This window comes from Leopardus geoffroyi, chromosome B2, assembly GCF_018350155.1.
Source record: "Leopardus geoffroyi isolate Oge1 chromosome B2, O.geoffroyi_Oge1_pat1.0, whole genome shotgun sequence".
Lineage (NCBI taxonomy): Eukaryota > Metazoa > Chordata > Mammalia > Carnivora > Felidae > Leopardus > Leopardus geoffroyi.
In genome coordinates, this window is record NC_059332.1 from 149504801 (window position 1) to 149518249 (window position 13449).

Consider the following 13449-nt stretch of genomic DNA (forward strand, 5'->3'; position numbering starts at 1 on the left):
GTGGGCGAATATCTGCTCTTGTCTCTGCTTTCAGAAACGCTGGGCACGGGCGTGACCGCACCGCGTGGTGAGCCTATGTCTAGTTTTTTGAGGGACGGTTAAAACAGAAGAATTCACGCGTCCTAGGATTGCCTACTTCCGTGGAAGACGATGCTCTGATAGATTTATAGTTGAGAACAGTAAGGAAAGCAGCATAAATGCTCACGGATTACTGTACATTACGGGGTTTAGCGTCGAACATGGAGGACTGTGTCCGATTGTCTTCGACACGAGGGCAAGGACCCCGTCTTCCCGAGTTTGCAACGCGGACACCGTGGGCTGTGCCGGGAACGCGGCCGGTGGCCAACCAGCCGGCACACGCAAATGAACCGAACGTTCGTCGTTCAAGCCCTGTCTCCACTGGCTGGGAGACCTTCAAAAGTCACTTGAACCCACTGAACCTGGTTTTTTTCTTAATCTATCCAGTGTGGCTAATAGTATTCACCCTGTGTACTTGGTACGGTGTATCAAGATAGAAGTAAAAAATACCGGTGAAAATGCTTTGGAGATGGTAAAGCAATAGACCAATTTAAGATGGTCTATAATCGCTAAAATCAATACCATCAATATGATTTCTGATCAGATAAGGCAACAATAGAGGCTTATAAGCAGATTATTTCAAAGGGGCCCCAGGTAGCATCTGGGTGACCCCAAAATGGCCTTGTGTCCCACGCGTGTAGGCTCCGTGCCCGGCCGTATCTCGACTCAGCACCCTGCCTTCCTCACCACCCTGGGGCGGGGAGGGGGGGCTACCTCTCAGCTCGCAGACCCACCACTAGGTGCCAGCCTGCCTCCACCAGCAGCCGGAAGGATCCACACAGAATCCAGATCTAGCACCTGTTCTCCTTCCTGACCCCTCATCCCACCAGCCCTGTCCTGCTCGACCGGCCTCTCAGGTTTTGTTGCTAAGTTTCTAGAAAGCAAGAAACTGGGTTTGTCTTCATGAACACATCAGTGACTTCAGAGCCTAACAAAACCATCCCCGGGAGCCTGGGAAGGTGGAAATGTACCCGAGGCCGTTGCTGAGATCATCTGACCCACTGGGTGCCGGCCAGGAGCCCTCCCCTGCAAGTCGCCACGGGCCTCGTGTGACATGCCACCGCGGCCGGCCGGCGTCTGCCGTGGGCCACAGTCTGGAGCAGCATCTGGCACAGAGGAGACCCACAGACACGCAGCCCCCCCCCCACCCCTCTGTCTGTGCAGCTATAGGTGGGTTTCTGATCACAGGGGACCCGTTAGCGCCCTTCCGGGTGGCAGGACAGTCCGACCGCATCATGTCTCAGCGACTCCCAGCAAACACTCGGGTTTGATCCAAACGGTCTACCGCACTGTCCGATTTTACATAAGAACATCACCATGAAAAGCGTGACAAACAGGAAACTAAAACGGTAAGGTGAGGGTGCTTGAGCAAAATCCCCCTTTGCAGTGGGGGAGGGCGCGCCTCCGCGGGCTCGGAGGTCTTACCTCCGGGGCGACAAAGTTTGCCGTGTAGCAGGGTGTCATCAACAGCCCGTTCTCAGCTCGAAGCTGCTTGGCGAACCCGAAATCGCAGATGCGGATGGACTCAGGGTTTCCAGACTCGTCCATGTAAAGTATGTTACTCGGCTTCAGGTCTCGATGAACAACCTGGAAAGGCAGCAGGCCCAGGATGGGGCAAGAAAGGGAAGGGGCGATGCGTTCAGAAGACCAGGGTTTATACTGGGGCTGACCTGCGGGGGGCGGGGGGGGGGTGTTCCCTCCTCTCTTCCTCTCGCGTTGACGCTCAGATTGGGGGGCCCACTAGAAACCTCTTTGGTGGCGAATGAATATTTCAGTGAGTAAGTAAATAAGCAGCTACCTAAGCTGAGAGCATCACATGCGGTGAGTTCAGGTGATGTGGATGAGAAGACCTCTACAGGTACGTGTTTATCGTGTGCCCACCACGCTCCAGCGTGGCGAGGGGTTAGGCACACCATAGAGTGAGGCAGACGTGGGACGTGTGACCACGGACAGGCCCAGGTGATCGGCAGGAGCCCTACAGCTGCCCCTGTGCCGAGGGAGCCGCGGGGCTCCAAGCACGAGGGACAGGGTCGGCCAAAGTTGTCATCACATCTCAGAGCAAAGCAGCTACCTGGGGCACACGGCGATTTTTCTGAAGGGGACAGAGGCCGACCGGGAGCACACGTGTGTGTCTGTACACGGCCTGGAAGCTGCACTGTCCTGTTAAAACCCAGGCACGGGGTATAGGAGGGAGGCTGAAGGGACACAGGCGGGCAGCCAGCTGGGTTTACAGAGACCCTGAGGGCAGGGGAGCAGGAGACTCTGGGTCCGTCACCCCCCTCATTCAAGAGATGCCAGTCTGGAAAAACCATCGTCCGAAGGGTCTCCCCTGGGGTTCTGGGAAAATGCTCCCTGCTCCCGGACCTCCGGGTGACCACCGAACAGGCCTGCCGTGTGGTCCCAGAAGGGCATCGTCCTGTTCGGAGGCGGCTGCATTTTAAACGCTTACGACCACACGTGTGGGGCTGGCCGGGGGAGCACCGTCCGCCTCGCAGGAAGGGCCGAGAGGACGGTGGCTGGAGCAAGGCGTGGGGCCACGCGGCCACCCCCAGCCAGGCAGCCTGGGGCTGCGAGCGTGGGGTCTGGAAGCCCAGAGCCGGGCGGGACCCTGTCCCTGTCCCCCACTCTGTGCGACCAGCCCCAGGCAAGATACTTCACCTTCCTGTGCTCTGGCCTCCTGGTCTGTCCGGGACTGTAGGTGTGGAGGGCGCAGAGCAGCGTGTGGAGGACGGGGAGGCGGCGGGAAACCTAGCCCTTACTGTCGTTTCACCCGCGGAATTCCTTTGTGTTGGTGCAGGAATTCAGTTCTGAGAGCAGGTGACAGAAACTCCAAAATTCCCCTTTACCAAGCCCACCTACGTTTTTCTGTATAACCGGTCCAGGTAAACGTAATGTCTCCGGCTGGCTCCCCGGGACACGGCATGTGCCTCGACCTTGGCCCCCGCGGGGGCAGGTGTGACGCAGAAGGAAGCCGAGTCGCCCCACCCCCCCAGCTCCCTCCCGATCCGAGGTTCCTGCTCTGACGCGGCCCCTCCCGGGGAGGACGGCGGGCTCACCCCCTGCGAGTGGAGGTAATCCATGGTCCTGGTGATGATGCACAGCACGTCGCTGGCCTCCCGCTCCGAGAAGTGTCGCTGTCGCAGGATGCGGTCCAGGAGCTCCCCGCCACGCATCAGCTCCGTCACCAGGTACACGAACTTGCCGTCGTCGTAGACCTGGGAGGCGGAGACAGGGGCGCATGGACCTCAGGGCCCACGCAGGGACCGCGGCCGCCCCGCCCCCTCGCCAGCCAGCCTGCCGTGGGGGGAAGGGCCGCCCTGGACAGGGCGGAAGCCGGTGCACGGGCTGGGGGCTCAGTACCCACCCCCCCCACCCGCCAGGTGTCAAAAGAAGGCTTCTGGTGAAAATGAGCCAATGGCCATTCCAGTCACACCCGACGGGGTTCTTAGGTAAAGCCGGCTTTAATAATCTGTCGCAAAGCAGGGAATGAGTCAGCGCGGCCAAGAGCTTGCAAGGGCGAGGTTTGAGTGGAAATGAATCGTGGGGGTCTCGCTCCCCTCTCTGCTGGGGAATTAGGGGACAGCACCGTGCTGCTGTGGGTCTCCGGGGCCGAGCTCTGCAGACTTTACTGGGCACACCACTTGGGGTGGGGGGAGGGTTGTCGTCAGCAGGCAGGGTCTGGCCCAGCAGGTCTGGGTCATGTCCAAGCAGCCCCCAGGGGCCCTCTGTCCCGCTGCACCGTAGACAAGACGCAGCCAGACCCCAGAATCCAGAATGGGAGGGGCGGGGAGGCACAGAGAACCCACCGCATGGCAGTCGCACTTTTATGGCCGAAAGCAACGGAAAAGGAGAGCTTCGTCAAACCACTTTCACGCTCAGGAACTTAGAAACACCATGGCCAAGGGGTGCCTGGCTGCCCAGTCGGTGAAACGTCGGACTCTGGATTTCAGCTCAGGCCGTGATCTCACGGTTCGTGAGTTTGAGCCCCGCGTCGGGCTCTGCGCCGACAGCACGGATTCTCTCTCTGGCTCTCTCTGCCCCTCCCCTACTCGTGCTCTCTCTCCTTCTCAAAGTAGGTAAATAACATAAAAAAAAAAAAAAAAAAAAAACAAAAACCAAAAAACCCCACAACAGCCAAAAACTCCTCCGCCGTTGCTCTTTTCGTGACATGCCTGTGTGGACACAACCAGCCTGCCTACAGGCGTGCCCGGGCATTGAGAAGAGCCTCGTGGAAATGGGGCAGATCCCCCACAGACGAGCACTTTTGAGCTCACAGATCAGCGAGTTTCCAGAACAAATCGCTGAAACGATTTGCCTGACTCTGAGCTCAATACAAGCTGTAAAGATAATTTGGGTGTATTTGTTTCCAGTTTATGAACCCAGAACATGCTCTACTTTGGAGAACGTGCTTGTGAAGGTCTCACCAGCTGGGGACCTCTCACCCCAACAGGGTGGAAGTGACTTGGAAACCTTAGGGGGTTTTCACATTAGCTGCTTTGCGCTTGTGGGTCTTAACATATAAATAAAAACCGAAATGCAGAGAGCCCCGAACGGTGCAGTGAAGGCGACGGGGACCCGGTGACGGGGACCCAGAGGGACAAAGCCGGCGTTTACTCTACTCTTGTCAACACGGGTGCCTGTTTCACATTTGCCTCAGAATTTGGTCGGCATTTTGCAGTCCTCCTGCTCCAGGAGCCGACGGGGCCTGGAGGGAGCTCCAAGTGGCCTCAAAATCTTAAGGTTTGGGGTTGGGGACAGTGGAATCACTCGGGAGTGTGAGGGTGCAGGTGGCCGGGTGAAAGCTCCCTCTCCCCTCCGGCCCCACCCCTGCAGCCCCGGGCTCTGTGGTGTCCTTCCAGTGGGGAGGACCCCTGCTCCCTTCCCTCTCCCAGGCCAGCAGGGGTGGAGGACGCTGGGAGGAGCCCCAGGGCCAGAGCTCCGGATCCGGGGTCTCGGATCTGACCCAGCCCCGTCTCGTCCACTCCATGCTCTCGTTTCCGCTACGTTCAGGAACGGCCCAGAGTCTGCACCAGCTATCCCGCCCTTTACGTGGCACTCTCTCTGATTTGGGAGGGGGCCCGCTGTCCCGGGGACTCGGGCTCGCAGGTGCCGAGGGACCTGGAGGCGCACGCGGCAGAGGCTGGCACACACTCGCGGGGGCAGGAACAGTGGCTGGACCGCGGAGAAAGCCACCCCCAGAGAAACACGCCGACACGCGACACGGCAGCCGTGTGAAGCTCACTCACGTCTTTGAGCGTGATGATGTTCGGATGCTGTCCGTATCTCAGGAGAATCTCGATCTCTTCCGAGGGGTCTCTTTTACTCTTATCGATGATCTGGAATGAGCAGAGCACCTGACGTGAGGCTCCCGGGCAGCATGGGCTGGCTCAGACCCTTTCTGCCTTCCCTTCGCCTCCAGCTCACGCCCACGGGACACCTTACCGTCGCCTGGATGTTCGTGGCAATCCTCCCTGCCAACGAGCACCAGGGCGACACTTACAAAAAGCAGGCACGAGCCTCAGACACGAATGCTAAGCTACTGCAGGGCGGGTGGAGAGGGGCGAATTTTAAGCTAATGCAGGGCGGGTGGAGAGGGGTGGGCTCGGGGAGCTCACTCAGGCACCACATAACGGAAGGTGCTTCTCCACTAGATGGCGGGCTCCGGGTGGGTGGCCCGTGCTAGTCGCTCGTCCAAAACGAGCCCCCGGCTGCCGCCGGGCGTCTCTTAGCCTTACTCTGCGGCTACGCGCTGGCAACAAAGTGTGGCCAAGTGCATGGCTCTCCCCAGGGGGCACGGGGCTGGCGTGCACGCTGAATCGGCCGCTGTGGCTCAGACACGCAAACGTCCCCCCCACCGCAACCCAGCACCTGCAGCCCACGCTGCAGGCTAGCAGATAAAATCCTTCCACCCGTGAAAACAGATGGCCTCCGACGACAGGACGAGGTGTTATGAGTAGTGCCCCTATTTTTTTTATTTGAGAGAGAGAGAGAGAGAGAGAATACAAGTGTGTCTGAGTGGGGAAGAGGTGGAGAGAGAGGGAAAGAGACAGAGAATCCCAAGCAGGCCCCACTCTCAGCACAGAGCCCGATGTGGGGCTCGATCCCACGACCCTGGGATCATGACCTGAGCCGAAATCGAGAGTCAGATGCCTAACCGACTGAGCCACCCAGGCACCCCTGCATCTTGGCTCTCAAGCCCACAGCCAAGCTCCGAGGACCCTGGTGCCCCAGGACTGTGAGCCCCGTGACACGCGTTGCTACACAAACAAAAAGTTAAGCTCCCTCCCTTGACACATTTTTCTCGTCTTGCTACATTTAATTCCACTGGAGTTCTAGCTCGGACCCCAGGATTACTTCTGTGAGGGAAAGAAGCTAATGCATCGTCCCAAGGGAGAGCCTTTGTGACGGCTCATTCGGCAGGGGTGGGGGTCCTTAATACACGGCTTGGTGGGACGTGAGCTGGCCGGGCCCTGGCATCCCTTCTGCTCCAACGGCCCGCAGGGACATACGGTCTCTCTGGTCTGTGACCTTCTCTTTGAAATCGGAGACGGTTGAAATACGTTACTGGATTTTTGAAAAATTAGCGGCTGATGCATCTCTTTTCAAAGAAGATTTCATAAGGAAAAAATGTATTCTTAGCATAGATCTGTTTGATCACTCTCATGGTGGCGTGGGATGTGGGAAGCCTTTTCTCTACTGCCCGTGGCCCGGGGGTGGGGGGACAGCCAGCAGCTACAGGGCCAGAGGGGGTGGCTGTGGGGGCCATCATCCAACAGGAGCTGGGGCCTTTACGTTCCTCAGTCCTGTGGCATCTCCCACGGAGGAGCCGACCTGAAGCCAGAAGGCAAGGCAGGGAGGTGGGGAGGTGGGTGTGCGGAGGAGGTGGGCACCCAGCCCGGAGGGGAAGCCGGGCCCAGCAGTGGCAGCCACAGGACCCGACGGCCGCCCTCCTGGCTCCCCACCATCTCCCCGACCTGGGCAGGGCTGGCCCGCGTCCCCACGGCTGCACGCTCCGGGCTGGCCCCGTGTGTCGATCCTAACCCTTGTCAGCAAGTCCTGGCTGCTTTTAGCCACAAATCTTTTTGTCTTCACAGAGATGCTTAGCCGTGAGGCCCGACGACTGGTCCCCGAGCGCGAGCTGCAGTCTGTGCTGGGGGAAGGCAGAGCCCAGAAAGAGGTTCGAGCACACTGTTTAGACACGTCTAGCAATGAATTTCCTCCCTGCGGGACTGGTTTCTTGGGACTGGCATTGTTAGACTTGCTTCTGGTCCAAGAAAGTGCTGGTGGCTCAAGTTCCTTATTCTGAGAATATACTGCTTTACAATCTTTCAGAGGCAACGGAAGAAGGGACTCTTCGCATACGTGCTGGCGAGCCAGGCCTCCTCCCTCCCAGGCTGATGCTCAAGTAATCCTGACAGAACACGGAGGAGGCGTCGGGACGCCCACCCTGTCTCCTTCTCATCCAGCAGCAGCCGCAGACGGCAAGCGGGACACTGCCCGGGGGTCTGCCACCCACCCCGGCCGGTGAGCAAGCCGTCCGCGGTGCCGCTCTCTAGCCAGCTGGGCACTTGTGGGGCTAAGTCAGTGCGCCAGGCAGTGCCGGGCACGGGAAGGCTCCCTCCACAGGCGGAGCTCAGAGGTACCAACCAAGAGCATTGCCTGCCTCCTTCCTTCCTTCCTCCCTCCCTCTCACCCTTCCTTCCTTCCTCTCCTCTTTCTTTCTCTTTTTCTTTCCTTCTCTTTCCTCCCTTTCTTTTCTTTCTTTCTTTTTCTTTCTTTCTCTTTTCTCCCTTTCTTCTCTCTCTCTCTCTCCTCCTTTCTTTTTACTCATGGGTCTTGAACTCACAACCCCAAGATCGAGACCCTCATGTTCCAACTGAGCCAGCCAGGCTCCCCTCGTGTGCATTTTTATTCCTGGCTACCGAAGAGAGGCCCAAGGCCTCACAGTGATCAGCATGGTTTCCCTCTTCCTTTCCATCTCTGCACATCTCCGCCTTCCCCTTCCCCGGCTCCCTCCACAAGCACCCCTCCTGGGACACTGACTCCTGTGGGGAAAAGGGCTTTATGATGAGCATGCGGTGGGGGGCTCACAGGCCTGAACAGCCCCTCGAGGCGGGGTATTTCCCTGACTTGTTCCAAGGATCAATGCCCTATTTGGAACAGGAGTAGGAGAACGTGTGATCGTTTGTAAGATTTAGTGGACGACTTCTCTCGTACCATTAACTTAGGCAAATTAGTTTGCTTACACAGTGAAAGAACTCTGAGTTTTCCGGCTGGAAAAAAACTAAAGTTTCCACGCCAGTGTTCCTTCTAAAACTAAGCTCTGTTCGTTTCAAACATCTGTCTTAATTCTGCTGTGTTTCTGGTTGGCACACGGCACACACATACGGAAACGAGCCCAGACACGCTAACGCTACCGTAAACGGTCTGCCGTGGACGCAGAGCGGGCTGGGCGCAGGGAGCACGGGCCCGGCTGCCCGTGTGCGTGGACGGGCCCAGCGACTCCCGGAAAGAACTGGGCGACACGGACTCACACGCTCGTAAGGACCCTCCTGCATCTTTACCCGAGCCTGTCGCTACAACAAACTACGTGACTTCGAACAACGCAAACGCGCTACTGAAAAGAAGGCATGGCCGGTGTGACGCGGGGGCTGCCCCAGGAGGAGCTGGCCACGGCTCCCCAACGTGCCTCGGCCCGCAGGCGCCTTTCAGCCGCGGGGACCCGCTTGTACGTCTGCAGATACCACGGCCCGCGGCCAGGGCTGCCGTCCGAAGCGCATCCAGCTTCAGACTCCTCAGTTACACGGGCTGTTGGCGGCAGCTTCTGGCCCTGCGATCCCTAAGACGCCTCGGTGGCTGGCTTGTGGGTTCCCTGAGAACAGGTCCGTGCTCCCGCCCAGGACCTCCCACTGCGTCTGCCGTAGGAAAAGTGCTAACAAAAGAACCGCGCAAAGGAACGGACAGCGTCGGCTGGCCGAACGAGGGGATCCGTGCAGAACGCGACGTGTTCCCAGACGAGAAACGCTCCAGTCCACACCTGTCAACACTGACAGTGAAGAAGCCCAGGAAAGGCTGGAAGTGACGTGGGATGTGAGGAACAGCTCCTGATGCTCCTTGGACGTAACACTTGTCCCTGACACCAACGGTCACAACGGGGGTGGAAAGACGGACAGGAGAGGAGACACGAAGTCTGTCGGGTGTGAAGCATCACGAGAGAAGGCACTGCGGGCCACGGAGCACGGAGTGACAGCACAGGAGCCGGGGCGGGGGGCAGGGAGTCCCCGGCCGAGAGCAGGGGCCTGTGGACACGAGGTGGCCGGCACCCGGGTCTCGGGGAGGAGAGTTCCAGCCCCGGGAAGGCAAACGCGTTCCCCAGGCGGGAGCCTCCCGTGTCCTGGGAAGAGCGTGGGGAGTTGAGTCCAGCTGGGGAGGTGCGGGAGGGGGGACAGGCGACGGGGCCTCGCCGGCGGCTGCGGGGTTTGGGCTCCGGGGCAGTGGGGTGGAGGCCGCGGAACCACCCGCTCGGCGTGGCCGTCTCGCTCTCTCAGGACCCGGGTGTCGCAACACGCAAGGGGGTGAGCTGGACGGGGGTATCACGGTCCCCCCTCCCCCCCCGGAGCAGAGAGGCAGCGCCCCGCGGAGGTCAAGGGCATGCACCCCCTGCAGGGAGGGCGGCTCCCCCATCTACGAGCTGGGTGTTCGGTCTGTGTGTCCCCGAGGGGACGCTGAGGGTGATCACAGCACCGCGTCGTGAAGGTGACGTGAGCTCACGTGCGCAGCGTTTCCGGGCTGGCGGGTAGCGAGTGCTGTTCACGGTCATCGTCCCCGTGGCCACAAGACGGCACAACGCGTCACGACAGGTCTGGATTCTGTCTAACGCCTGCCGCTCCCCGTCTCCTGAGCTTCAGGTGTTGGGTTTGCTGCTTAGACGTTTACTGATGCTCGTGTCTCGAAACCGAGGATCTAAGCGGCTGAAGTGGTACCTCGGGGGTGGGTGTCAGTTCCACGCCCCACGGTCGGCACCCACCGAGTCGCTCGCAGACACCTTCCGGAACGGTCTCAAGGCGCACCTGCGGAGGCCTATGAGAGGCTGAGACACCTGGGGGCGCGAGGCAGCTTTTCCACAGCGAATCCCCCCCAACACAAGGCTCCTCGGGAGCCCTTCCTTTGACACAAGCCGGCGCCCTGGGCTGTTTGCCGTTGAGCCACTTCAGGAGTGGCTTCGTGGAAAGGGACACGTAGCCGGAACGAGAGAAGACTAGAGATGCTTCCCGCTCCGCAAACCTCCCCCGTTCAAGTGCTGCTCCGTCGCAGCTCCCTTCTGCGCTCCGCTCCGTAAGCCGTCCCGCTCTCGCCTTAAACAACTTGGCGTCTGCGCTGTTCTGTCAGGTTGTCAAAGTCCCCCGCAATTCCCTCCGGCCCCCTGCCTTCTGGGGCCGACGAGGAGAGCAAAGGCGAACTTTGGTGGCACCCGGATGGCTGGGCTGCTCTGCCCTCGGAAACAGCCGGGGGTGGAAGAGTGGACGCATCTGTCAACCGTACTGAGCCTGACGGAGGGAGGAGGGAGGGAGGAGGTAACGGCTTTCCCACCCAGCTCCCCAGCACTGGGTGGGCACACCGGAGGGACACCCCACGCCGAGTCGGCCCGAGGTGGGGTCCGCGAGGACGAGGAGGCAGCACCCGCCTCACCGCCTGAGGCCGGGCTCTCCCGGGGAAAGACCCTGGTCAGTCCAGCCTCGTTTGCTTCATCCGAAGACAGGGACCAAGCTGAGGGACTCAGAGTCTGTACCAACGCTTACAGAGTGCCCACTGTGTGCGCGCGCTGCCTACTGTGAGATGTCCGTCCGTCCCCCGTCCCCAAAGGGTGCCTCAGGCTGCAGTTCTCCTCAGCACCGCTGTTATTATGGGCTGGGTAATTCTTCGCTGAGGACAGTGGGAGGAAGCCATCCTGGGCCCGATGTCAAGCTTCATCCCTGAGCGTTGTCCCCTAGACCCCAGCGGCGACTCCCATGCCAGCTGTGACAAGCAGAATGTCTCAGACATGGCCAGAGTCCCTGGAGGGGGGCAAAGCCAGCCAGACCGATGATGACTGGGCGCAGGAGCCCCGGCACTCCGGTCACCGTCCTACTGTTCATCCAGGTCCCTGCGTGCGCTTTTCTGCTCTTGACTCAGGGGGAGGCTTCCGAATCGCCCGTGGAGGTGGATGAGGGGACAAGGAGGCCCCCTGGCTCGGACTAGACTGTTTCTCAAAATGAAAGACACCCTTTTCCATCCACGCGCGAACGTGGATGGCTGGGTCCCCACGCTTCGCGAGCTAGCCGGGAGGGTGGGCGCAGCTCCAGCAGCGGAGTCCTGGAGGGCGTTTACCGACCCGAGGTCCGGCTCACACGCCCAGCGATTAAGTGCCACGTTCTCGGTTCTGCCATGTATCAGCCAGGCAACTGATGCAGAAAAACGTCAAAGAATAGTTCAGCTCCGCTCTACCTGGAAAATGCCGACAAAGGGCAGGGTAGCGATCTGTAGGACGTTAAAACGTTCTGCTAACAAATGGGCCCATCCTGAAAACCGAGCTCTTTGCCTTGAAACTCCTGCCGGTCCTGTTGCCCTTGAAGGAAGTCCAAGCCAACGCCAGTGAACTGACAATGGTCATTCCAACCAGCAGCCTACACAGCTCTGGGTCCCGGGCGCTCCCTCCTGCACTTGGTGAATTTAAATACCTTCTAGATAATAAACTACGACCCACTGTGGTCTCAGCAAGGATCGGGGCGGGGGGGGGGGATCCCTGCCAGGTCCACCAGGTCTGTCTGTCCAGGGAACTTCAAGGCGTGCAAAAAAGAAACAGGAAGGCTTGACTTCCCGTGGCACCCAGCTGCAGCCACGCGCCTGGCTTCTGGGCCCTGGGGTGAGATGCCTCAGAAATTCCCAGCACAGCGTGGCCTCAACAAGAGCGTCAAGGTCCGAGCTAAAGCCACGGAACAAAGCCGAATTCACATGGTGTTTTTATAAGAGAGCTGGATATGGGGACAGTACGGGGAAACACACAACTGCCTCTGTCAATGCAGATTTATTTTCAGAGGCACAAAACACAGCTGATCAACTGCACAGAGGCTGGCTGTTTTCCGGAAGGGCATCGTGGTCACTGAGCCGGCCGGACAATGGATGTGTTTTTCCTTGCTCGCTGGAAGCTGCGATTGTTTCTAGGATGGCTGCTGGTCACCAGACAAACTGCCGAAAGAAATTCTGTGCGAATGACCCAGGCAGAAAAGATCCTCCAAAGCCCCTGTATGCTTGTGAAGCCTCTGTCATGAAATACGAGCGAGACGCAGAGGGCAGGTGCACACCCACATCGGGCTCCAGGAGCAGCACTGCCTGGGGAACCAGGGGCGGCCTCCCAGGTGCTCCCATGAGCTCCCCCAAGGAGGAGGAAACACGAAACTCCTCAGCAACCCAAGTCCTAGAAACTCCTGGAAGACTGCTTGTGACACCACCTGGGGGCCCGTGCACACCCCCTGCGGACGGCTGGACAGCTGGCAGTGCTGTGCACCCTCCACCCTCTGCTCCCGGAGCCCTCTGCGCGCCTCCCCTCCGCTCCGGGAGCCCTCTGCGCGCCTCCCCTCTGCTCCCGGGGCCCTCTGCGCGCCTCCCCTCTGCTCCCGGGGCCCTCTGCGCGCCTCCCCTCTGCTCCCGGGGCCCTCTGCGCGCCTCCCCTCTGCTCCCGGGGCCCTCTGCGCGCCTCCCCTCTGCTCCGGGAGCCCTCTGCGCGCCTCCCCTCTGCTCCGGGAGCCCTCTGCGCGCCTCCCCTCTGCTCCGGGAGCCCTCTGCGCGCCTCCCCTCTGCTCCCAGAGCCCTCTGCATGCCTCTCCTCTGTTCCGGGAGCCCTCTGCGCGCCTCCCCTCTGCTCCCGGAGCCCTCTGCGCGCCTCCCCTCTGCTCCCGGAGCCCTCTGCGCGCCTCCCCTCTGCTCCCGGAGCCCTCTGCGCGCCTCCCCTCTGCTCCCGGAGCCCTCTGCGCGCCTCCCCTCTGCTCCGGGAGCCCTCTGCGCGCCTCCCCTCTGCTCCGAGAGCCCTTTGCGCGCCTCCCCTCTGCTCCCAGAGCCCTCTGCATGCCTCTCCTCTGTTCCGGGAGCCCTCTGCGCGCCTCCCCTCGACTCCTGGCGCAGCGCTCTAGAAGTGGGCAGGCTGAACACGGACATCCGTGGAACCCACAGACCATTCCTCCGTATTTCTAATGTTCTTTCTTATTAGAGGAATTCAACATACACGTGTCCCCAAGCCATCATTTTCCAACCCAAACTAGACCTACGGCCTTTGGTCTAGGTTTTTTTGGCTGGTGTCTTTTCCGGAAGGAGTTGGGCATTTTTTTTCAGTGCAGG

The 13449-nt window shown here is 60.0% G+C and overlaps 1 protein-coding gene across 6 annotated transcripts in view; it reads right to left on the reverse strand.

Annotated features, from left to right (window-relative positions):
- The window catches only part of RPS6KA2 (ribosomal protein S6 kinase A2), a 345870-nt gene that overhangs the window by 11944 nt on the left and 320477 nt on the right, over positions 1-13449 (reverse strand). For all 6 annotated transcript variants that reach the window (XM_045500255.1, XM_045500257.1, XM_045500259.1 and 3 more), the window contains 3 exons: positions 5325-5414; positions 3135-3293; positions 1504-1665 (listed from right to left, as the gene is read on the reverse strand). In XM_045500255.1, coding sequence (XP_045356211.1) covers positions 1504-1665; positions 3135-3293; positions 5325-5414 — 411 coding nt within the window. The remainder of the gene's footprint in view (positions 1-1503; positions 1666-3134; positions 3294-5324; positions 5415-13449) is intronic.